We start from the raw sequence: 25,243 nt of genomic DNA on the forward strand, positions 1-25,243 counted from the left end.
AAGGAAGATAATACTTCATCTCCACCATCTTGTCCATTTTTTCTCAGTATAGAGGTTGGCCTTCAATAGTAAGAATTAGAATCTTTGAAAGAATGGCTTCTAATTGGTTTTTCTAATTAGCTTTCTATATTAAGGTTGTATTGTCCGTTTCCTTGTTTTTGTTTTTGACAAATAAAATATAATGACACAAATACATTTTCTAATTCAAGCATTAAAAAATAGTGATTCTGGGCTAGGTGCAGTGGCTCACACCTGTAATCCTCGCTACTCAGGAGGCTGAGATCTGAGATTTGCAGTTCAAAGCCAGCCTGGACAGAAAAGTCCATGAGATTGTTATCTCCAATTAACCTCTAAAAAGCCTGGAAGTGAAGCTGTGACTTAAATGGTAGAGCTCCAGTTTTGAGCAGTGAAGCTCAGGGATGGCGCCCAAACCCAGGTTCAAGCCCCAGGGCCAGAACAAAAAAAGAAAATAAAGAAAATACTAAAATATATTAAAAAATATAAATACTTCGTACCTTCCTTTTTTTTTTTTTTTTTTTTTTGCCAGTCCTGGGGATGGAACCTCAGGGCCTGGACACTGTCCTTGATCTTTCTCAAGGCTGGTGGTCTATCACTTGAGCCACAGTACCACTTCTGGCCTTTTCTGTGTATGTGGTACTGAGGAATCGAACCCAGGGCTTTGTGCATGTTAGGTACCACAAGCTCAACAGTAACCCAACTTTACATAGTGCTTCTTGATGCTTGAATGTTGTGTTAATTAACCCTGATACACTGTTGCTGTTTCTTTTGCCTTAGGTTAAATGGAAACCACCATTGAGAGCTAGATGCCTGTATAGCTATTTTACCACATCAGTGTTCTGCAATGAGTGGGGGAGGAGAGCAACCAGATATCCTCAGTGTTGGAATCCTGGTCAAAGAAAGATGGAAAGTGGTGAGTATATATCTCTTGAGAGAACAAGTATATATGTGCACATATTAAGGAGCAGCAATTTGTGGTACCCTCACAAAATAGCATTTCTTTGGAAATATTACCTACATTACTTATATTACTTATATGCCTAAACATGTCTTTTTTTTTTTTTTTGGTGGGTCATGGGGCTTGTACTGGCCTGGATGCTGTCCCTGAACTCTTCAGCTCAAGTCTACCGCCCTACCCCAGGGCCTGCGTGTTGTCCCTGAGCTCTTCAGCTCAAGGCTACCACCACCCTACCCTTGATCCAAGCCCCACATCCCTTTTCTAGAGGTTAATTGGAGTCTCAGGTTCTTTTATGCAGGGGCTGGCTTTGAACCTTGATCCTCAAATCTTAGCCTCCTGAGTAGCTTGGATTATAGGCATGAGCCACCGCATCCAGCCAAGACATGTCATTTTCTTATGATAAAATTTTGTTTATAATCTTAATTCTTTTTTTCTTTTCTTTTCTTTTTCTTTTTCTTTTTTTTTTAACCAGTCCTGGGGCTTAAACTCAGGGCCTAGGCACTGTCTCTGAGCTTCTTTAGCCAAAGTCGGCATTCTACCACTGTGCCACAGTGCCACCTCCAGCTTTATCTGTGTATGTGGTACTGAGGAATTAAACCCAGGACTTCATACATGTTGGCTCTTATCTCCAATAAATAACTCAAAAAAGCTAGAAGTAGTACTATGGACTCATGTGGAAGAGTGCTAGCCTTGAGCACAAAGAAGCTCAGGGACAGCACTTAGGCCCTAAGTTCAAGCCCCAAGATGGATATATATCTCCTATTCATTTCCTATCCTATTTCAAATATATATGGCTATATATATATAGGAGCCATATATATTTGAAATAAAAAAAGCTTCATGGTGGACTGGGAGTTTAGCCTAGTGGTAGATTGCTTGCCTAGCATGCATGAAGATCTGGGTTTAATTCCTCGGTACCACATACATAGAAAAAGCCAGAAATGGTGCAATGAATCAAGTGGTAGAGCTCTAACCTTGAGAAAGCCGAAGAACAGTGCTCAGGCCCTCAGTTCAAGCCCCGGGACTGGCAAAAAAAACGTGATTCTCAGTAGAGTGAGACATTGACAATGCAAAGTTGGTCAACATGAGTTGGAAAGCAGTAGGATAATACAAGTGATCTTTGAGGTATGGCCTATTAAAATGACTAATTGAATGCTTGGGCAAAAAAAATCCTATAGATATTAAAGAAACCAGCCTAGATACAAGTGTCAGGGAAAATCTGCTGGAGAAATAAGTAGGACATGGACTAGGTGCCTCTAGGGAGTTTAGATTTTAGATCCTGTGTTTCTAGTGATAACTTTCTATATTCCATCATATCCTGGCTGTCGATAACTTTCTATATTCCATCATATCCTCGCTGTCTGATAATGTTTTGAAGAGAAACCAAGCTTCAGGAAATTTAAGATGACTGCTTTTCTACTATATCTTTTTCTTTTTTTGTGGTGCTGGGTATTGATTCCAGAGCTTTGCACATGAGACACTCAGTGCATTCTGCTGTAGCATGGAGTATATTACATACCTCAGGTTTTCAGAGTCCTATAGGTTCAATTGTCATTAGCTCTTCAAAGCTTGTTTATGATACTCAAATGTGCTGCTGTTGTCCAGTAAAGCTAATGTTTTATTATGAAAAATGCTGAGTATTTGGTGGATTTACTTAAATTGATGATTTGATTGTCTGGTGAGCTCTGAGGCAGTTTGGAGTAGTGCTCTGCCTGCTGCGTAGAGCCTGTTGGCTGCCTCAGAAAGGAAAGTAAACATTGGGATGGTTGGGTACTCAGTGCTTAGTCTTTTTCCAAACTTGCACTTTTTATAGGCACCAGATTGGTTCCATTTAAGATTCCTGTTCTCAAAAGGATTTCATGGTTTAAAAAGTCTGCAAACAACTGTTTCATAATTAAAACAACAAATCTGGTTGTTAAAGTGGCATTTGTAGAGTGATTCAGATACATGTGTGTGTGTGTGTGTGTGTGTGTGTGTGATTTCTGATATTGGCTATAGACCAGAATTGTTGGTTACTAAAGTAATTTCTGGCTGGAAGTTTGGCCTAGTGGTAGAGTGCTTGACTAGGTTTGATTTCTCCATACCACATACATAGAAAAAGCCTGAAATGGTGCTGTGGCTCAAGTGGTAGAGCTCTAGCCTTGTGAAAGCCCAAGGACAGTGCTCTGAATTCAAGCCCTAGACTGACTAAATAAATAAAATGAAATAATTCCTTTACTTTTTGTGAGATCTGTAGAAGATTTCATGTTTCATGTTCATGTTTTCTTCTTTCTCTACAGTTAGTTTAATTATATATATATATAATGATGTAGGGAAATTAAAATTTCTTATTTTTTCTAAATATAATGGATGAATTGATGTCTAGTTAGAATCTTCTCATAATTTTGAATGTGTTCTTATTTTCTGTGCAGTTGAGAAAGATTGGGGGTGGGGGCTTTGGAGAAATTTACGATGCCTTGGACATGCTCACCAGGGAAAATGTGGCACTGAAGGTGGAATCAGCTCAACAACCAAAACAAGTTCTGAAAATGGAGGTTGCCGTTTTGAAAAAACTACAGGGTAAGTGGCTTTGGATGCAATTTGTAGTTTGTATGATATCTTTATCATTTGTTACTTTCCTGTAGCTATTAATTGAATAATCTGGTGTTGGTTAGGTGCACACATATAGAGATTTAAAAACAAAACAAAACCATATTACTGAATCATACTAGTCCAAATATGTGGTTGCTTGAAATAAATACAAGTTATGAGTTTTCATGGTGAGTAAGGATGGGAGAATAAGCAGAATCATTCTAGGAGACAAGAGCCTGGATCTGCTCTAGTATTTTATTGTTGCTTGGAGATGTTTCCACTCATGTCTTTGAGGTTAAATATTCTTGAATCATATTGAGGAAGCTGCCTTTAAATCATACTTCTGAATAAGATTTATTTGTTTATATTTATGTGTCAATATTGGGGCTTAACTTCAGGGACTAGGCTTTGTGCCTTAGGTTTTTTTGCTTAAGGCTGTTGCCACTTGAGTTGCAGGGGTATGTTTTGAACGTTACCTTTTATTGAATGTTCTCATTTTCAGTTTGAGAGAACCACTCTTTCCATCTGTCAAAATTTTGAGGTCCCTGTGTTTGCAGGTCCCTATATTTTTACCAGAACAGTAAATAATTACATTTCTGATGTTAATCCGCTCATGAAAACTTCAGGACACTTTGCAAGTTTGTATTCTTTTTTTTTTTTTTGCCAGTCACTTGATTATAGCATGAGTCTCATAAAATTATGACTTTGTGTCATAGTCATTCTATTGGGGGGGGGGTGTCCTGGCTTGAACTCAGGGCTTGAGCACTGTCCTTGTGCTGTCTCAAGGCTAGAGCTCTACCACTTGAGCTGCACAGCGCCACTTCCAGCTTTTTCTATGTATGTGGTACCAAGAAATAGAACCCAGAACTTCATGGGTGCTAGGCAAGCACTCCACCACTAGGCCAAACTCCCGGCCCTTCATAGTCATTTTTAACTCTTAACTTAGCACATTAATTCAGAAAGAGTGGATAATTGAAACCCACTGTCACAACTAGAAAAACAAAGAAATGCTGAAGGAATAATGGAGAAGAGTATTCTTTTTTTTTTTTCCATACCTCTTCTCCTCTTCTGTCTTCTCTGAATTCTCAACTCATAGTGTAGCTACAACTGAAGCTACCTCCTCCGGGGTTGCACAGATCCTAAGATAACTGTTCTACTCCCAGTGAAGCCCATAAAGGGTGTATTAGTATTACCTTAGTGTGGCCAGTGCCCTTAACCAGTCTTTCTTGTGCTTGGCTGTGAGAAGACCCTTTCACCAGTCCACGGCTCCCGAAGGAGGTTCTCCTCCCTGTGTTGTTCCAGACTCTACGTGTTAAAATTTGAAGATTACTTTGATACCTGTTATGACGGAATTGGAAACTGTTGGATGCTAGAGCTCTTCTTTTCCTGTCGTTTTATTTTTCATATTACTACCTAACACATTTTCTATATCTACTTAGGTTTTCTCTTTCTCAGAATCCTTCACTTTCCAAAAATGAGTACTTTTCAAATGCTCGATCTATACTTCAGTGAGGCAGCCCTATATTTCTTCTCTGCCTTCTTAATGTAAACCTTACACCTTTTTGTTAACGATGCTTGGACCCTTTTATCAGATCTATAAAACACTTGATTAGAAGTATGTTCTTAAGCTGGTAGGATTACATCTGTAATCATCATTCTGCTGCCTCCTCCTCTCAGAACAGTCTCATAGGGTTACCTTGTTCCGTTTTCACACATGTACACAAAGTGTTTTGACTGTATTTGTCCTCCTTTGCCATCTCCATTCACTCACCCAACCTCCCCTCCCACTAGTACCTACAGCCTAGACAATGCATGTTTTAACCTTTTTTTTTTTTTTTGTCATTCCTGGGGCTTGAACTCAGGGCCTGAACATTATCCTTGGGATTTCTCAAGGCTAGAGCTCTACTACTTGAGTCACAGCACCACTTCCAGCTTTTTCTATATATATGGTATCAAGGAATTGAACCCTGGGGCTTCATGCATGCTAGGCAAGCACTCTATCACTAGGCCCAATTCCTGGCCATATTTTAACTTCTTCATGTTCATTTTTGTTAAAGTGTGTGTTGTTTTTAGGGGTTTCACCATAGGATCTCACACCTGAAAATAGTATTCTTGAGTCTTATTGATTGTGTATATAAACATGTGCTCCTTTGTGATTTCACTAAAAGTTCATATTTTAGGTCCAGCATCCACATATGAAAAAAAGCCTGTGACTTTTTTGTCCTTCCAAGTCTGGCTTGCTTTACCTACTATGAATATTTACAGATCTATTTATTTTTCCTATAGACCACATAACCTCATTCTTCTTTAGAGCTGAGTAATACTTTATTGAGTGTGCATATATCACATGTTCTTGATCCATTTATCAGTTGTAGGTCATCTGTGCTATTTCCACAGCTTGGCTATTGTGAGTACTGCTTCAGTGAACATGAGTATAAAGTTGCCACCACTTTATCCAGTCTTGTATTTCTTCAGACATATCCCAAGAGTTGTATCACTAGATAGTACACTTGTTATGTTTTTAGTTTTTTGAGGTACTTCCATATTGTTATTGTTGTTGTTGTTTATGCTAGTACTGGGGCTTGAACCTAGGGCTTGAGTGCCCAGGTTTTTTCACTGAAAGCTGGTGCTCTACTACTTGAGCCACAACTTCACTTCTGGCTTTTTGGTGGTTAATTAAAGATAAAAAGTATAATAGACTCTCCTGTCTTTGAACCTGAATCCTCAGGTATCAGCCTCCCGAGTAGTTAGGATTACCAGCAAGGAGCCACTCACAACCCTCACCTAGATGATTTTGATAAGTAGCAGGGTGGGAAAACAGGGAGATCTTATATAATTCAAATTGTTGAGCATAGAGTTCAAAGCCCTTCTTCAGAGTCTGTGCATTCTTGCTTTTCCAGCACCTAAGTTTGCTTCCCCTCCCCAGATTCCTTTTTCTTGACTTGATCCTTTTCTCAGATCTTTGTATCCTTTCTACCTTCACCACTAATTTCACCACCACCACCACCACCACTACCCCTGCCTTCCCCACTGTTCCCCAACAGCACCTTCTTGGATTTCACACATGGAACTAAACTCAGGGACTACAGTTTGGTCAGCTTGCTTTTTCAGGTGGTGCTCTATCACTTGAATCTTATATCTATCCCTGTCTTTTGCTGGTTATTTTTTGAGATGGAGCTTTTTAAACTTTTCGGCGTGAGCTGCTCTCAAAACTTCAATTCTCCAAATCTTTTAAATAGCGAATATTACGAGCATACATACACCACTATCATGTAGCTCTTTTATTCATTTCTTATTCACTCAATATTTATTGGGCTACACAAGGAGCAGTGTAAACTTAAGGGTGGGTGGATAAAATTTGTGAAAAGTTTATTTCCTATTTGTAAGGTCTCATGATATTTTACATATTTTTATTGAATCATAAAGCACTTTAAAGAAGAACAAATTTTTTTAAAGAAAGGAATCTATGTTATATCTTTTTCTATTTTCTTTCTCTCTCGTTTTTCTTTAATCCAGGGAAAGACCATGTTTGTAGATTTATTGGCTGTGGGAGGAATGATCGATTCAACTATGTGGTCATGCAGTTGCAGGTAGGTTAACTTGAAAAACGGATCCAAATATCTTTTAGTTTCGATTAAAGTTCCCATTTACGTTGCATCTGAACAAAATGGCAATCTTTTGCTGTCATGACAGAATGTTTTACACTCTGCAGATAGAATTATATTTAAGTAGGCTTAAAATAAGCTTTCCAAAAACGAAATGGTTATTCTTTTCAGCCATTTTAGTTTACCTTCACTGATTGTCATCTGTGTAAAAGTTTTTAATCCCGGGGCCGGGAGTTTGGCCTAGTGGTTAAAGTGCTTGCCTAGCATGCATGAAGACCCGGGTTCGATTCCTCGGTACCACATACATAGAAAAAAGCCGGAAGTGGTGCTGAGGCTCAAGTGGTAGAGCTCTAGCCTTGAGAAAGTCCAAGGACAGTGCTCAGGCCCTGAGCTCAAGCCCAGGACTGGCAAAAAAAAAAAAAAAAAAAAGTTTTTAATCCTAATGTGGATCGTGGGATGTCATATGAGTCCCTCTATCCCTGTCTCAATATACCATTTTGTTACCTGAAGCATTTTTGGTTTTCTATTTATGCATTCAAGTACCACTCATAGCTACCTAAAAATGAAGACATTAGTTGACCTTGATAAATGCATTCCATTCTCCTTTAGATGAGGGTGGAGTTGAGAGCAGAGCAAAGGCATTCTTAGAAAGACAGTGATCCACAAGAAAGAAAGAAAGAAAGAAAGAAAGAAAGAAAGAAAGAAAGAAAGAAAGAAAGAAAGAAAGAAAGAAAGAAAGAAAGAAGGAAGGAAGGAAGGAAGGAAGGAAGGCAGGAAGGAAGGAAAGAAGGAAAGAAGAAAGGAAACAAACGTAATGACTATAGCAGGGAGAAGAGGAAAAGCTTTCTTTGTTCTTTCATACCACCTCTGCCCCTGAATGCGCACACGTGCGCGCTCACACACATACACGTGCTTGCACATACATGCACATACAAACACATGCATCCCACACACATGCGCACACACATGTACACACACGCATGTACATACACACACTATTTAATCTTCAGAATAAGAATGATGGTTTTGTTGTCTAACTTTGAACTCTGAGGATTTCCTTTCATCTTTAACAGACTTTGTTTTGGATATCTGGTTCCTTCACAAACTTTTTTCAATTCATCTAATCACTTAGCAGTGATTTCAGAATTATCTTGGTTTAAATACATCTTCTCATCAGAAGACTTTTCTTGAGGTCTATTTCATATAGGAAATACAGGATGTTTGATTCTTCATCAGTTTTCAGAAATGTGAAGTGGTTGCCTAGTATTTTCTGTTAGATTAGCTCTTGTTTCCTTTTTTTTTTTGGTCGAGGGACTTGAACTTTAGGCCTGGGTACTGTCCTTGAGCTCTTCAGCTCAAGGCTGGAGCTCCACCATTTTGAGCCAAAGCGCCACTTCTAATTTTCAGGTGGTTAACTGGAGATGGATCTCATGGACTTTCATGTCTGGACTGGCTTTGAACCGTGATCCTTAGATTTCAGCTGCCTGAGTAGCTAGGATTACAGGCGTGAGCCACTGGCACTTGGCCCTGAGCTCTTTTTAGTTCCAGGCTAGTGCTCTACCACTTTGAGACAGCTCCACTTCCAGTTTTCTGGTGGTTAATTGGAGATAAGAATCCAACAAGCCAGGAGTGGTGGCTCACACTTGTTATCCTAGCTACTCAGGAGGCTGGGATCTGAGGATCGCGGTTCAGAACCAGCCCAGGTACTAAAGAGATTCTTATCTCCAATTAACCACTAGGAAGTGGGGCTGTGTCTCTACGGAAGGGTGGTACACTTCAGCTGAAAAGCTAAGGGACAGCGCCCAGGTGCAGAGTTTAAAAAAAAAAAAAAAAAGCTGGGTGTGGTAGCTCATACCTGTAATCCTAGCTACTCAGGACGCTGAGATCTGAGCATCAAGGTTCAAAGCCAGCCTGGACACTAAGAAGTCCCTGAGACTTTTATCTCCAATTAACCTCTAGAAAATGGGAAGTGAGGCTTGGCTCAAGGGCAGGTGGTAGCCTTGAGCTGAAGAGCTCAGGGATGGTGCCCATCAACACAGATGAGCACTTGTTTCCTGTGTATATGTTCTCTCTCTCTCTCCTGTCTCTCCTTTCTCACTCTACCCGCCCTCTTTCTTTTGTGAGTCATGGGGCTTGAACTCGGTCTGGGTCTGAGCACTGTCCCTGAGCTCTTCAGCTCAAGGCTACCACCCTACCCTAGATCCAAGCCCCACTTCCGTTTTCTAGAGGTTAATTGGAGATAAGAGTCTCAGGTCCTTTTGTGCCTGGGCTGGCTTGGAACCTTGATCCTCAGATCTCAGCTCCTGAGTAGCTAGGATTACAGGCGTGAGCCACCACACCAGCTTGTGTATGTTCTCTTAATGGCATTTTCAGGTGTATCCTCCTCCCTTTCTCTTAATATAACTACAGTCTCATGGATTTTGATCCATAGCTTTTATTTTTAATATTCATCTGTCTTTGACTTCTTTCTTGGATGTGGATTTATTTGAGAGGATTAGTTAGATTCTGTGCATTCTGTTCTGTAGAGCTAGAATTAGCCGGCTCACTTTTTTTTTCTTTTTTTTTGCCAGTCCTGGGGCTTGAACTCAGGGCTTGAGCACTGTCCTTGGACTTTTTTCTCAAAGCTAGCACTCTGCCACTTGAGCCACAGCACCACTTCTAGCTTTTTCTATGTATGTGATACCCAGGAAACAAACCGGGTCTTTGTGCATGCTAGGCAAGCACTCTACCACTAGGCCAAACTCCGGCCCTCACCACTTCACTTTTAACCTTTTGTTGCTGTTCTTTTTTTAAAAGGAGAAATGGGGAAATACTCTTTGGGAGATCACAGTTTAGATGTTTTCGTTCTTAATCTAATTTTATTGTCAGGGTCATATATAGAGGGGTTACAGTTAAGTTAGTGAGTACATTTCTTGGTCCCGCTTTCCCTCCCTAGACCCCCACACCCTAGACTCATTTTCAGAATTATTTTCAAGTGGTTAGATTCACTTTTCCTGTATGTACTGAGGTTTGAATTCAGGGTCTTGTGCTTGCTTGGCTTGTTCTCTACCATGTGGGCCATGCCTCTAGCTAAACTTTTTGTTAGTTACTTTGGAGATAGAATCTCTTAGACATTTTGGTCCAGATTGGCTTCAAATAACAGTTCTCCAACTTCCTAAGTAGCAAGGATTATTGGCATGAACCAGCACCCAGCCGGAAGTATTTTTTTTTAAAGAGGTTTGCCATGGCTTATATTGGTGTTTCGAATTCAAATTTACAATAACAATTGCTAATGACTTCTTTTTCACGTTATTGATTTGCTCTTAATTGTGTTTTTAGGTAGATAAACTGATATGAGTAGAACTTACATAAAAATAGAATGTATATATAGGATGGGGAACAGTATGTTTGGGAAAGATAATAGATAAAAGATAAAATGAGGGGCTGGGAGTTTGGCCTAGTGGTTAAAGTGCTTGCCTAGCATGCATGAAGACCCGGGTTCGATTCCTCGGTACCACATACATAGAAAAAAGCCAGAAGTGGTGCTGAGGCTCAAGTGGTAGAGCTCTAGCCTTGAGAAAGTCCAAGGACAGTGCTTAGGCCCTGAGCTCAAGCCCAGGACTGGCAAAAAAAAAAAAAAAAAAAAGATAAAATGATTATTATGATTGTTAGTTCTGGGTGTTGGGTAGACACATAGGGTACATTGTATTATTTTCTTTCCTTTTAGGAATATTACACATTTTCAAAATAAAATCTAGTTGCATTTGTATTGCAATCATACTAAATTTATAGAATTACTTGAGAAAAGTGAGCTTTTTACTCATTGCATATTCTTATATTAAAAATTCACCTAGGTGCTGATGGCTCACGCCTATAATCCTAGCTACTCACGAGGTTGAGATCTGAGAATACAGTTCAGAACCAGCCTGGGAAAGAAAGTCAGAGGGATTCCTATCTCCAATTAGCCTGCAGAAAACTGAAAGTGGTGCTGTGACTCAAAGTAGTAGAGTACTAACTAGCCTTGAGCAAAATGACCTCAGCTACAGGGCCCAAGGCCTGAGTTCAAGCCCCATGACTGACCAAAAAAAGGAAAAAGAAAAACAAGTATAATTGATTTCCTTTAATGTTATACTATGATAGTGTTAGTTGTTTACAAAATAAAGTTGCAAAATTATCTGTATCAAATTTTTGAATAAGAAAAACTTATTAGAGGGGGGTGTGGGGGGGGAGGGAAACGGGTACCAAGACATGTGAAAGGGTATCAATGTATGTGAATTAATGCACCTTCTATCTGGCAAATATCATGTAACCCTTTTACTAATTACAATAAAAAAAAAACAAAAACAGAAAAGAAAAACTTATTAGAGGGCTGGGAGTGTGGTCTGGTGATAGAGTGCTTATCTAGCATGCTTGAAGCCCTGGATTCAATTCCTTGGTGCCGCATAAACAGAAAAAGCCAGAAGTGATGCTGTGCCTCAAGTGGTAGAGTGCTAGCCTTGAGGAAAGCCCTAGAACAGTGCTCAAGCCCTGAGTCCAAGCCCCAGGACTGGCAAAAACCAACCAAACAAACAAACAAAAAACCTAGTAGAATGTTAGTAAAAACTACTCTGTAAGAAGATATGTATAAAAGCTCTTGACTTTATTATAACTTTGAAACTCTTACACTGCTTAAATACACAATTAGTAATATTCTGCGTGATGTTTAAATAATCTAAGAATTTATCACTTTTTTCTTTTTTGTCGGTTGTGGGACTTGAACTCTGGGCCTGGGCTCTGTCCCTGAGCGCTTCAGCTCAAGGCTACTGCCCTACCCCTGGAGCCACAGTGCCACTTCCGGTTTCCTGGTGATTAGTTGGAGATACGAGTCTCATGGGCTTTGTAGTACCCAAGCAGGCTTTGAACCTCCATCCTCAGATCTCAGCCTCCTGAGTAGCTAGAATTACAAGCATGAGCCACCCCACCCAGCTTTATCACATTTTTAAATGAAGGGATGGTATTTAGTGACAAGATACCTCCAACCTGTATAGTACAGAGTGTTGAAGCAGGGATAGTGGAGCCAGCTGTGTGTGTGTGCAGGATGGTGGAGGTGTCGTGCACCGCTGGCCCTAACCGCCTCTTCAGTTTACTATGTTGCTTAAGCAAAAGGAGTCTTTCTGGTGGAACAGCAGTATGGAAAAGCAGTGTGGGAAAAGAACAAAAGTATTTTTTTCTTTTTTGTTCAATCCTAGGGCATGCACTCTGGGCCTGGGCACTGTCCCAGCACTAACTTGAGGCTAGTGTTCTGCCATGGCAGCCATAGTGCCACTTCTGGTTTTGAGCAGTAAATTGGAGATGAGTCTCAGAGGAAGTTTTCTCCCTGGGCTGGCTGTGAACCTTGATCTTTAGATCTCAGCCTCCTGGAGTAGCTAGGATTGCAGGTGTGAGCCTCCAGTGCCCAGCAATGAAAGATTTTTTTATGTCAGCATTTATTAGTTGTACAAAGGAGATTACATGCACGCAGAGTATTTGGATCAAACTTACCCTGACCATCTCTCTCCTTCGTTCTCTGCATCTTTTTGTTGTTGGTGGTGGTGGTGGTGGTTATCGTGGGGCTTGAACTCTGGGTCTAGGTGTTTTCCCTGAGCTCTTCATCTCAAGGCTAATGCATACCATTTTGATTCACAGTGCCACTTCTAATTTTAAAATAATTGCAGCAGGTTTCATTGTTTTACTTTCTTGCATACCTATAAGGTTCCCAGCCGCTTTCACTCTCATCCTCTCTCTTGGTTGACCTCCCTGTTCCCACTGGAACCCACCCCCTGGCAGACCCTATCTTACTTTACTCTGTGTGTGTGTGTGTGTGTGTGTGTGTGTGTGTGTGTGTGTGTAAATGTTCTATCCAGTATAAACTATACAAATGGATTTCTTCTTGGTAATTCACACTTGTATATATTTATAATTTGGTCAGGATAACCTCATCTACTGGTCTCCTTTTCCTCACCCTCACTGCCTTGTTATTTAGTGGTTTTCAATGAATTTCCTATTGATCCATTTATCTGTCTGCCTGTCTTTCTGCCTGCCTGCCTGCCTGCCTACCAGTATACCTATCTACCTATCTATCTCCATATGTAGACACATCATTGACTTGATGTGTAAAACTGGATCAAAGCAACTTTTGTTTGGAATGCTGTGAGGGCTAACAACTCTAATGAATGTAATGTATCAGGTGCATGCTAGGTCCCAGCCATTGCTGTTATAGGTTGCTACAAGTAATTGAATGTTTGTTATATCATATTTGGGAAAAGGGGAAACTGATAAATCAGAAACCTGATATACTCCAAAGCTAGTTATTTATTTATTTTTGCTGGCCCTAGAGCTTGAATTCAGGGCCTAGGCTCTGGGCTCTGTCCTGTCATTTGTGTTCAGTGCTAGCACTCTACCACTTGAGCCACAGTGCCACTTCCAGCCTTTCTGAGTAGTGAATTGGAGATAGGAGTCTCACAGATTTTCCTGCCTGAGGTGGCTTTGAACCACAATCCTTAGCCCTCAGCCTCCTGAGTAGCTCGGATTACAGACATGAGTCACCAACACCCAGGCAGTTATTCTTAAATCTGTCTGAAACCCTCATGTGATTAAACCTTCTGTTGAATGAGAGGATTAAAACTTGCGCTATTTCAGTCACAGCGCTGATTAATGGTAAATGAATAGTTTTCCTGTCTTATAGCAGCTTTAGTACCATGTTTAAAAGTGATCATCTGGTTTCACAGGGTCGGAATCTGGCAGATCTTCGTCGTAGCCAATCTCGGGGCACATTCACCATTAGCACTACTCTTCGACTGGGGAAACAGATTCTGGAGTCTATTGAAAGCATCCATTCCGTGGGATTTCTGCACCGAGACATCAAACCGGTAGGGGCTTTTTCTATCACAACACAGATGGGTTTTGTTTGGTACCCACAGTGTTATGATGAGACACAATAAATTACAAATGTAGCTTTCTGTACTTACTGTGGTTAAATTCAAAGAAATACTTTATTTCTGTAAAAGCTTGGAAGCAAAAATATAGCTTGCAGTTTTTCTGAGAATGGTAATTACAAACCACAACTTATTTTCAAGAGCTTTTCTCATAACAAATGTTATTTGCGGGGCCGGGAATTTGGCCTAGTGGTTAAAGTGCTTGCCTAGCATGCACGAAGACCCAGGTTCGATTCCTTGGTACCACATATATAGAAAAAGCCGGAAGCGGTGCTGAGGCTCAAGTGGTAGAGTTCTAGCCTTGAGAAAGTCCCAGGACAGTGCTCAGGCCCTGAGCTCAAGCCAAGGACTGGCAAAAAAAAAAAAAAAAAAAAAGTTATTTGCTAGTCAAATTAAAAATATTTTATGCTTCACTCTTGTTATTTTGCATGCTAACATTGCTAATTACTCAGCTTGATATCTAAATTAGTACTTTAGATTTTTATCCTGAAACTGGTTAAAAATATATATGAACTTCGCTTTCAGCAATTAACAATTTAACAAAATAAATACTAGGATGTTGAAACATGTCATGTCTGAGGAGGATGGGATTTAAGGGATGGGAGAAAAATGAATAGAGAGAGAATGGTGGGCAAATACAGTGATGATACTCACTGAACGTATGTGAAAAGAGCACTAGGAAACTTGTGGGGGGGGTGGGGCTGTAATAAATAGGGGGACGAAGAAGGAAAGAATGACATGGAACAAAGTGCATTGTACACATAAATTGACACGTTGAATTGAAATCCCTTTATTACAACAATTTAAACTACATTTTAAAGAAAAAAGCCAGGCACCCATGGCTCACACCTGTAATGTTACCTACTCTGGAGGCTGAGATCTGAGAATCGTAGATCAAAGCCAGTCCAGGCATGAAAGTTTATGAGACTCTTGTCTCCAGTTAGCCATCAGAAAACTGAAAGTGCCATTGGGGGGTCAACATGGTAGAGCACTAGTCTTTGAGCAAAAGACCCCAGGGACAATGCCCAGGCCCTGAGTTCAAGCCCCACGACTGGCAAAAACAAAACAAAACAAATCTTTTGTTTCTATCTTAGGAGTTTGTTTCAGGATGTATATTATTTTATAAAAGTATGAAGAGGGGCTTAGGCATTTGTGATTCTTTTCTATGTGTATCTTCTTTTGGTCTCACTGTAAGTATCTAGAATCCTTTGTAATTTGCTACATTGATTTTTGAGAAAAATAAAAAGTATATTTTGCTTAAATCTTTTTAGAAATGTTTCCTTAAAGCTGGGTGAAATGGCTCATGCCTATAATCCTAGCTACGCAGGAGTCTGAGATCAGAGGAATAAGGTTCAAAGCCAACCCGGGCACTAAAAAGTCTGTGAGACTTTAATCTCCAATTAATCACTAGAAAATGGGAAGTGGGGCTGTGGCTCAAGGGGTAGGGTAGTACCTTGAGCTGAAATGTTCAGGGACAACCCCCAGGCCAAGAGGTAGGGCAGTAGCTTTGAGCTGAAGACCTCAGTGACAACACCTAGGCCCAGAGTTCAAGTCTCACAATGTCCAAAAAAAGACAAGAAAAAAGAAATATTTCCTTGAATTGTAGTTATACTTTAAACTTAGTAAAATTCAACTTTCTTATAGGAAATTTATGAACTGTGTATTTCTAAAATACATTCCTTGTTTCTCTGTTTTTAAGAGGTAGGGTTGGTTTGTCATTTAAGCATTGCCACAGACTAGAATTTCAAGTAACTTAAATTTCCCAGTTGTCATTGTTATATTGTGTATAACAGTTGCCTAAGTTCTTTTTTGCTCAGAGTCCATCTGATGTTAGGCATTAATAGAACAAAGAAGTAAGTAATTTTTATTAATTTATAAACTTTTTTTTTTTTTTTTTGCCAGTCCTGGGCTTGAGCTCAGGGCCTGAGCACTGTCCTTGGACTTTCTCAAGGCTAGAGCTCTACCACTTGAGCCTCAGCACCACTTCCGGCTTTTTTCTATGTATGTGGTACCGAGGAATCGAACCCGGGTCTTCATGCATGCTAGGCAAGCACTCTACCACTAGGCCAAATTCCCGGCCCTTTATAAACATTATTTACTGCACTATTTGGAACATGTGTAATATAGACTTTTAAATAAAAAAATAATTTAGAGAAAATAAGGTTGAATGTAAGGACTAAATTAAAAGTATGTCTGTTTTCCTCCTTTATTTTTCTAGTCCAACTTTGCCATGGGTCGCTTTCCTAGCACATGTAGGAAATGTTTTATGCTTGATTTTGGCTTGGCTCGACAATTTACCAACTCCTGTGGTGACGTCAGACCAGTAAGATATTTCCTATTACATAAAATTTATCCTTTATAGTAGCACTGTAGAGAAATGCTAATTGTATATTAGAATGAATGTTATCTATGGCTTGGGAATATAGCTCATTGAAAATAATAGATGTTAGAGATCTAAGAAGTGGCTTATATCTCTTATGATTATGTTATATACTAAAATGAACAATTCTTGTTTTTGAGAGTGATGGCTTTAAAGTAATATATTTTAGCAGTAGGTTTAGAGTAGTTGATAGTAAAAACATGCCCATTGGCCTTTAGAGACTTTTTTGCAGTCGATATCCTTACTACATGCTATAATTTTCTTTCTGTTTCATCTTTTTATGTTTGTTTATTTATTTATTTATTTATCTGTCTTTTGAGGCCAGCTTACTGTGTAGCCCATGATGGTCTCAAATTCAGGACTCTTCTGCCTTACCCTCCAGAATGGTGGTAGTATAGTATATGCTTCCATGCCTGACTTTCGATGTTAGCAGGAAATTCTTTTAACTTTCTAAACTCTGTATGTTGGTTTTCTTCATTACTTTTGTTTTATTATTGATTTTTGGAGCTGGTCCTAGGGCTTTAACTCAGAGCCTGGGTGCTGTCACTGGACTTCTTTATATTATTATTATTTTTTTTTTATTTTTTTTATTTTTGCCAGTCCTGGGCTTGAGCTCAGGGCCTGAGCACTGTCTGGACTTTCTCAAGGCTAGAGTTCTACCACTTGAGCCTCAGCACCACTTCCAGCTTTTTTCTATGTATGTGGTACTGAGGAATTGAACCTGGGCCTTCATGAAATCTGGTCAAGCACTCTACCGCTAGGCCAAACTCCCGGTCCTGTCACTGGACTTCTTTTTGTTTGAGGTTAATGGTCTACCACTTGGGTCACAGCCCCACTACCAGATCCCCTCCCCTCTCTTGGAGATAAGAGACATTCCCTGCCCAGACTGGCTTTGAACTTCAGTCCTCGGATTTCTGTCTCTTGAGAAGATAGGATTATAGTCGTGAACTCCTGGCACCTGGTTTCTTTTTTATTTTTTATATGACAATAAAACATAGTTAAGATGCTTCTTTAATCAAGTTTTTCTTTAGTTCTATGAATATAATTTTTCTTTAAATCTTTCCTAGTTGATTCCAGAATCAAGTCCTTCTCACAGGCATTTTCTTCTGCTCACTTTTTCCCTATGCAGATGTCCCACCTCCTGGTTTCTTTGCATGCTTTTAAGTTTTCATTGTTGGTAATAGGGAATTTCACATTTTAGCCAGTCCTGAAGCTTGAATTCAGGGCCTGGGTACTGTCCTTGGGCTTTCTCAAGGCTAGCGCTCGACTATTTGAGCCACAGCACCACTTCCAGCTTTTCCTATGTATGTGATACGAAGGAATCAAACCTGGGTCTTCATGTATGCTAGGCAAGCACTCTACCACTAGGCCAAACTCCTGGCCCTTGAAAGCATATTAAGACGGAGTAGTAAGGCAGAAAAGGTGAGAGATAAAGTTTGGTCAGATGTCAAGAGCGGACAGATTCTATGGGTGCAGGATTTGTGCTAAAACTGAACTAGTAAGATTGTCACTAAAATAGGACTAAGCAGAGACAAAGATGTCCCTAGATCACGGAATTCAGGGTAGAATGGAGGCCCCCTAGTCCAAGTGGGAGAGGGTTGATTCCACTTTATGTTCTTTCCCTTTTCCTTCCCTTTCCCCTTCCCAGTTATGCTGAATCTGTTGGAATTTGAAATTTTGACCTTTTTATTCTTGCTTGGCTTTGTTGTAGCCTCGAGCTGTGGCAGGCTTTCGAGGGACAGTTCGTTATGCATCCATCAATGCTCATCGTAACAGGGTAGGTAATCGAGACTGGAGTCGCCTGTGTGTGCAGTGTCTCAAGTCGGGCACATCCCCTTTACGTTATATAGGACAAAGGTGGGAAAGTGCTCAGGATCAGCAGCTCCCTCTTCAATTCATCTCAATGACTGTCTTAATTCACTTTTTTTCTCTGGCACTTACATGATAAGGTATACAGTGGATAACAGATTTGTGTAGCTGCATAGACAATAAAACTACTAGAAGTGGCAGTGTGGCTCAAGTGGTAGAGCACTAGCCTGGAGGTGAAGAGCTCAGGGACAGTGCCCAGGCCTAGAGTTCAAGCCCCACAACCGACATTTTAAAAAAGGAAAAAGAAAACTATTTGCCATAAAAGATAATAGCTCAGTACATATTATATCTATAGGTAATATATTTCTTTAATTACATATATACATCTTTAACGAACAGTTTAATTTATATCTTTAACGAACAATTCGGTATTTTTGAAGAGGTAGAAGGCTTGTGCTATGTTGCAAGAAATTATTTGCAGGGGCCGGGAGTTTGGCCTAGTGGTGGAGTGCTTGCCTAGCATGCATGAAGACCCGGGTTCAATTCCTCGGCACCACATACGTAGAAAAAAGCTGGAAGTGGTGCTGAGGCTCAAGTGGTAGAGCGCTAGCCTTGAGAAAGTCCAAGGACAGTGCTCAGGCCCTGAGCTCAAGCCCAGGACTGGCAAAAAAAAAAAAAAAGAAATTATTTGCAAAGATTATACTATTAATATCTAATAAAGCATAGGGTTCATGGTTTTACTTACAATATTTATCTAATCTAAGATAACTCATGCATAATTTTGTGTTGATAAAACCCATTTTAAATGTCCTATAACAACCAAAGGCAAAGCCAGTTTGCTTCTCCTGTTTCCAGTTTTGGCTTTGAATTTATTTTTACTAATTTCTTTTCATACTAGGAATTAAATCCAGGGTCTTGTACATGCTACATAAACTCCCGTCTAATCAACTCATTAATTAGTAGATTGTTCATCTAGGATTTCTAGGGACTAAAGTAGTTTCTGTTTATCTGTTTATTTACTTTTGACAATGCTGGGTCTCAAACCTATGTCTCATGCATGCTCGGCAAGAGCTCTGTCATTACTGAGCTGCACCTCCATCTAGCTGCTATTCTTCATATCAGAAAGTGTGTGTAGGCATATAAACACACAGACACTGTTGAGCATATTGCTTGTAGCTATGTATATACAGAAGCAATTTTTTTAGAAATACATTAAAATTTTAAAATGTTAGGCCTACTAAGATGAACAAAATGGCTATGCCTTTAACAATTTCATTTATTTAGAAGAACTTGTAATACAATGTCACTGAATTCTGTTTTTATTTACTAAGGAAATGGGAAGACATGATGACCTTTGGTCCTTATTCTACATGTTGGTGGAGTTTGTGGTTGGTCAGCTGCCTTGGAGAAAAATTAAGGACAAGGTAGTTTTGGAAACAGTTATAATTTTGGTCAAAGAAAGAAGAAAAAATTTATACTTAGCATGAATTTGTGTTGAATACATATATACATATATAATAAACATTATACAATGTTTATAGTGTGTTGAAATATCACATAGCACTCCCTTAACATCTATGGTTTTGTTTTTATCAGTTAAAATGTACATTTTAACTTATATAAGATGGACTTACATATGAAACTTAGATCCTAAGCTGAATGTGTGACTTAAACCTATAATCATCGCTACTTCAGAAGCTGAGATCAAGAGAATTATGATTTGAGGCCAGTAGGACAAAAGGTTTATGAGAACTCTTCACAAGCAAACAATCTGGATATGGTCATACAAGCCTGTCATTCTAGCTACTCAAATTGAAAAATGGAAGATCATAGTTCAGGTTGATCTGGGCAAAAAAAAAAAATGTGTCTGTTAAAAAGAATAATAAGATCATGTAACCCTTTTATTAATTACAATAAAGAATTTAAAAAAAAAGAATAATAAGCCAGGCAAGGTGGCTCAGGCCTGTAATTCTAGCTATTCAGAAGGCTGAGATCTGAGGATTGCGGTTCAAAGCCAGCTCAGGCTCTAAGTCCATGGGACTCTTATCTCCAATTAACCACCAGAAAACTGGAAGTGGCACTGTGGCTCAAGGGATAGTAGGGTGGTAGGTAGCCTTGGGCTGAAGAGCTCAGGGACAACGCCCAGGCCTGGAGTTCAAGTCCCACAACCGACCAAAAAGAAAAGAATAGTGAAAGCAGAGGTCAAATAGTGAAAGCAGAGGGCTAGAGGCATGTCTTAAATACCTGCCTCCCAAGCAAAAAGCCCTAAATTCAAGCCTCAGTTACTCTAAAAATTTTGCTTTTGATATTAGAGAGCTAATTAATATGTATGTATCGTATACATAGCTTTTAGTTTTTGCCATCTTGTGTTCTTTGATTTGGAAACAATAAACATGTATTGATAAAAAAAATGTGATCTCAATTTAAGATAAATTATTTTGCTTTTTGTCATTAGTTGACTGATGCAGAACTCTAGTATTCTTTTGGTTTGCATGACAGTTTTCTGGCAGGTTAAGGCATTGAACATTAGAGACTAGTTCTTGCTTTAGACTTAAATACCCACTATCTCATTGCCTAGTACATTCCCTTGAGACTATCCAGAGAGGCTTTTAATGCAGAGTTGCCAAGATAAATTGATTTTGGATCCTTTTCTCTTTATTTCCAAGGAGCAAGTAGGCTCTATTAAGGAGAGGTATGACCATAGGCTCATGCTGAAACATCTTCCACCAGAATTCAGCATCTTTCTGGACCATATTTCCTCTTTGGATTATTTTACAAAACCAGATTACCAGGTAATCAAGCAGCTTTGTGAATTCTGAGGGTTAATTCTTTTAGTGTGTGCTTTCATACATTGTACTATTGAGAATGTCATAAATATTTTGAGTATGGGAGATACCTAAAATGATATTATTTAAATACATCCTGAGAGAAAGGAGGTAGAATTGAGTATGAGAGAGAGAGAGAGTGTGTGTGTGTGTGTTTGTGTGTCTGTCTGTCTGTCTGTTCCTTCTGGATGGCTCTTACTTCAGAGTTTTAGGTTTGCTTCTTTTTTTTTTTCTTTTTCCAGTCCTGGGCTTGAGCTCAGGGCCTGAGCCCTGTCCTTGGACTTTCTCAAGGCTAGAGCTCTACCACTTGAGCCTCAGCACCAGTTCCGGCTTTTTTCTATGTATGTGGTACCAAGGAATCGAACCCGTGTCTTCATGCATGCTAAGCAAGCACTTTAACCACTAGGCAAAACTCCTGGCTAGGTTTGCTTCTTGTAAGGCATATTTTATTGCTCCTAATCTGATCCACCTGATGGATGAATATGCTCATAATTCAAGTCATGTAGATTCTGTTTCTAATTTCTTGATCTGAGGGAAATTTTCAACTAGAGAATGTCCCCTGTCCAGAACTGTTTATTATCATGTGTTAATGTGCCATGGGATAGTAGTCAATAATATTGGCTCCATTTTGTCTGTGGCCAGTGAATCATTTCCTCAGAGAATGAGCTGATGAGGCCTTCTGAGAGTTACCTACATTTACCACAAAATGCGTCCCCAAACTCCAGCAAGGTATATTTCAGAAGACTGTGCTCTTCTTAGGGAGAACTTGGTCAAGGCTTAATGCAAAATAATTGCCGGCACTGAAAGCATAAATAGTAAAAATAATGTATTATTGTACCATTTTTATAAACTTTGTTGCCTGTTAGTGAAAGTTTGTTAGTGTAAGTGTCCAGTCAAAAGACCAAGCATTCTTACAGCACAATAAGTTTATATTATGTAGCATGTTATATTTGAGTTGCTTTGGAATAGTTTTTTATTTGTTTGTTTTGGCCTCTCAAAAACTGCGATTATAAGCATGTAACATCATGCCCAGAAAATGTGGTCCAATATTTACATTTTATATGTAATTTTTATAGTGTGTGCATGTGTGTGTGCCCGCGCATGTGTGTGTATATGTGCTGGTAGAGCTCAAACTCAGGGCCTTGTGTTCTTAATGCTTGAGTTTTTTACCCAAGGCTGATGCTCTACTACTCAAACACAGCTCTACTTCTAGATTTTTCCTAGTTAATTGGAAATAAGAATCTCACAAACTTTCCTTTCCAAGCTGAGTTTGAACCATGATCCTTTTATACCAGCCTGCTGACTAGCAGTATATAGATGATAGAGGCATGAGACACCAACTCCGAGCTCAGACTAATCTTTTCAAAAAGTCTCAAAGAAATAAGAGAAAAATCTCCCAATAAAGATGTGCTGAACCCAGATGTGGTGGCTCATGCCTGTAATCCTGGCTACTCAGGAGGCTGAGATCTGAGGATTGTGGTTCATAGCCAACCCAAGCACTAAAGTCCAAGTCCGTGAAAACTCTTATCTCCACTAGAAAACCAGAAGTGGTGCTGTGGCTCAATAGGTAAGGCAGTAGCCTTAAGCTGAAGAGCTCAGGAACAACATCTAGGCCCAGAGTTCAAGTCCCTGAATGACCCCCCCCCAAAAAAAATGCTGATTTCACATCTGGGACAGGAACTGTATAAGATGAATCTCAAGAGGATAGGATACAAGCATGGAAAGAATGAAAGCATAATCATTGATTAAAAATGCTTTACTTTTATGGAATTCTACTTAGCCAACAGACAAGATAAAATACTGGCATTTGTAGGGAAATGGATGAAGCTCGAGTGAATCATGTTGAGTGAGACAGGCAAGACCAAAGGAACAAAAGGCGCATGGCAGCCTTAACATGTGGCTATTGATCCAAACAGTACAAGAGCGAGGACTCAATTTTTGCACACCCAATGCTATGGACATGGTATTGGAGATAAACACAACTACATAGACATAAAAAAAACCTATGACTCTGTGGACACACTGTTTTATTACATAGTTTAATATGTATCTATGATATGCAGACGCTTACCCTAATTTTGATTATGCTCTAAAAACTAAGTGCCAGTGATTGTATATAGAGATTCCCTTCTTGAATACTTGTTTGTCAAACATGTCATTTGAAATATGATGTAAAAATCAATGTTAATAAATTCTTTAAAACATTTGTACACGGGGCCGGGAGTTTGGCCTAGTGGTAGAGTGCTTGCCTAGCATGCACGAAGACCCGGGTTCGATTCCTCAGGACCCCACATACATAGCAAAAAAGCCGGAAGTGGTGCTGAGGTTCAAGTGGTAGAGTGCTAGTCTTGAGAAAGTCCAAGGACAGTGCTCAGGCCCTGAGCTCAAGCCCAGGACTGGCAAAAAAAAAAATTTGTATATATAGTTAAATAAAATATATTATTATAAAAAAATGCTTTGCTTGGGCAAGAATAGCAAGCTGCTTTGTGAAGGCTCTTTTGCAAAAACGTAGTGTGGTACTGAGAATTTAAAAAACAACATGAAATTATGACTAATATAATTCAAATTAAGAGGATAAATTGCTTTGTAATTATTTGTATATTTAAACACACATACGCATGTGCGCATGAGAGTTGGTGGGTTTTAAGAACTTCTCAAACCCACCCAAAAAAAAAATTGTATATGCCCCTTACCTACACATACCAACTATTCATACTGCCACTTTGGTTAAATCATATTTTAAAAAATCCCTGGGCCAGGAGTTTGGCCTAGCAGTAGAGTGCTTGCCTAGTATGCACAAAGACCAGGGTTTGATTCCTCGGTACCACATACATAGAAAAAAGCCGGAAGGGGTGCTGAGGCTCAAGTGGTAGAGCTCTAGCCTTGAGAAAGTCCAAGGACAGTGCTCAGGCCCTGAGCCCAAGCCCAGGACTGGCAAAAAATAAATAAATAAATAAATAAATAAAACATTAAAAAAAAAAATCCCTGTTGCCAGGTGGGCACAGTGGCTCATGCCTGTAATCCTAGCTACTCAGGAGTCTGAGATCTGAGGATAAAGGTTCAAAGCCAGCCCCTGCACAAAAGGACCGTAGACTCTTATCTCCAGTTAACCTCTAGAAAACTGGAAATGGAGCTTAGCTCAAGGGTGGGGTAGTAGCCTTGAGCTGAAGAGCTCAGGTACAGCATCCAGGCCCAGGGCAGGTAGAGCAGTAGCCTTGAGCTGAAGAGCACAGGGACAGTGTCCAGGCCCAGTTCAAGCCCCACAACCTACAAAAAAATCCCTGATTTGGGTTGGTTCAAGTTAGAGTGCCCTGCTTAGCAGCATAAGTCCTCAGTTCAATACACACATATATAATACTGAATACACAGCATCTGCATTTCCTGTTGCCAAAGCATCTGGGAGTGGATTCTAAATGAGATGCTTTATTATATATCTTACAAAATCTAAGAGCATTCTCCTGTATAAGTATAAACCAGTACCACAACTGAAATTGTGAGCTTAGTATTATCCACATATAATACCTATTTAAATTTCCTTCTTTGAACTATTTTGGTGCCAGTCTTTAGGTTTGAACTCAGGGCCTAGGCACTCTCCCTGAGCTTCTGTGCTCAAGAATATTGATCTTTCACTTGAGCCATAGCTCCACTTCTGGTTTTTATTGTTGTTTGTTTGTTTGTTTGTTTTTGTAGGTAATGGGAGATAATAGTATCTCAGACTTTCCTGCTAGAGTTCCAAACTATGATCCTCAGATCTCAGCCTCCTGAGTAACTAGGATTATGTATGTGAGCCACCAGTGCCAGGCTAAAAATTATTAATTTTTTTGTGCAGACTTGAACTTAGGGCCTAGGCACTGTCCCTGGGCTTCTTTTGCTCAAGATTGCACTCTACCACTTGATTCACAGCTTCACTTTGTTTTAAAGAAAAAATTACTGCATGCATTTTATGAGTCACCAGTGCTTTTTAACAATGATTTTTTACATTCTATTTCAAATGGCATGTTTAGCAAACAAGTATTCAAGAAGGGAATCTCTATATACAATCACTGGCACATAAATTTTAGAACATAATTAAAATTAAGCTGAGACTTTGCATGTCTCAGCTTTGTATGTCTTCTGTAGAAGAAAATGACTGTGCTTTTCTTTGT

At 39.5% G+C, this 25,243-nt stretch overlaps 1 protein-coding gene across 3 annotated transcripts in view; it reads left to right on the forward strand.

The window, feature by feature from the left end:
• Ttbk2 (tau tubulin kinase 2) overlaps positions 1–25,243 on the forward strand; it is a 55,347-nt gene that overhangs the window by 14,988 nt on the left and 15,116 nt on the right. For all 3 annotated transcript variants that reach the window (XM_090318531.1, XM_090318530.1, XM_090318529.1), the window contains exons 2-9: positions 796–931; positions 3,388–3,535; positions 7,064–7,137; positions 13,878–14,018; positions 16,303–16,407; positions 18,176–18,241; positions 19,605–19,697; positions 20,940–21,065. In XM_090318531.1, coding sequence (XP_090174657.1) covers positions 863–931; positions 3,388–3,535; positions 7,064–7,137; positions 13,878–14,018; positions 16,303–16,407; positions 18,176–18,241; positions 19,605–19,697; positions 20,940–21,065 — 822 coding nt within the window. In that variant the 5' untranslated portion in view covers positions 796–862. The remainder of the gene's footprint in view (positions 1–795; positions 932–3,387; positions 3,536–7,063; positions 7,138–13,877; positions 14,019–16,302; positions 16,408–18,175; positions 18,242–19,604; positions 19,698–20,939; positions 21,066–25,243) is intronic.

The sequence above is a fragment of the Megascapheus bottae genome, chromosome 25 (assembly GCF_031878675.1).
Source record: "Megascapheus bottae isolate mThoBot1 chromosome 25, mThoBot2.hap1, whole genome shotgun sequence".
NCBI lineage: Eukaryota > Metazoa > Chordata > Mammalia > Rodentia > Geomyidae > Megascapheus > Megascapheus bottae.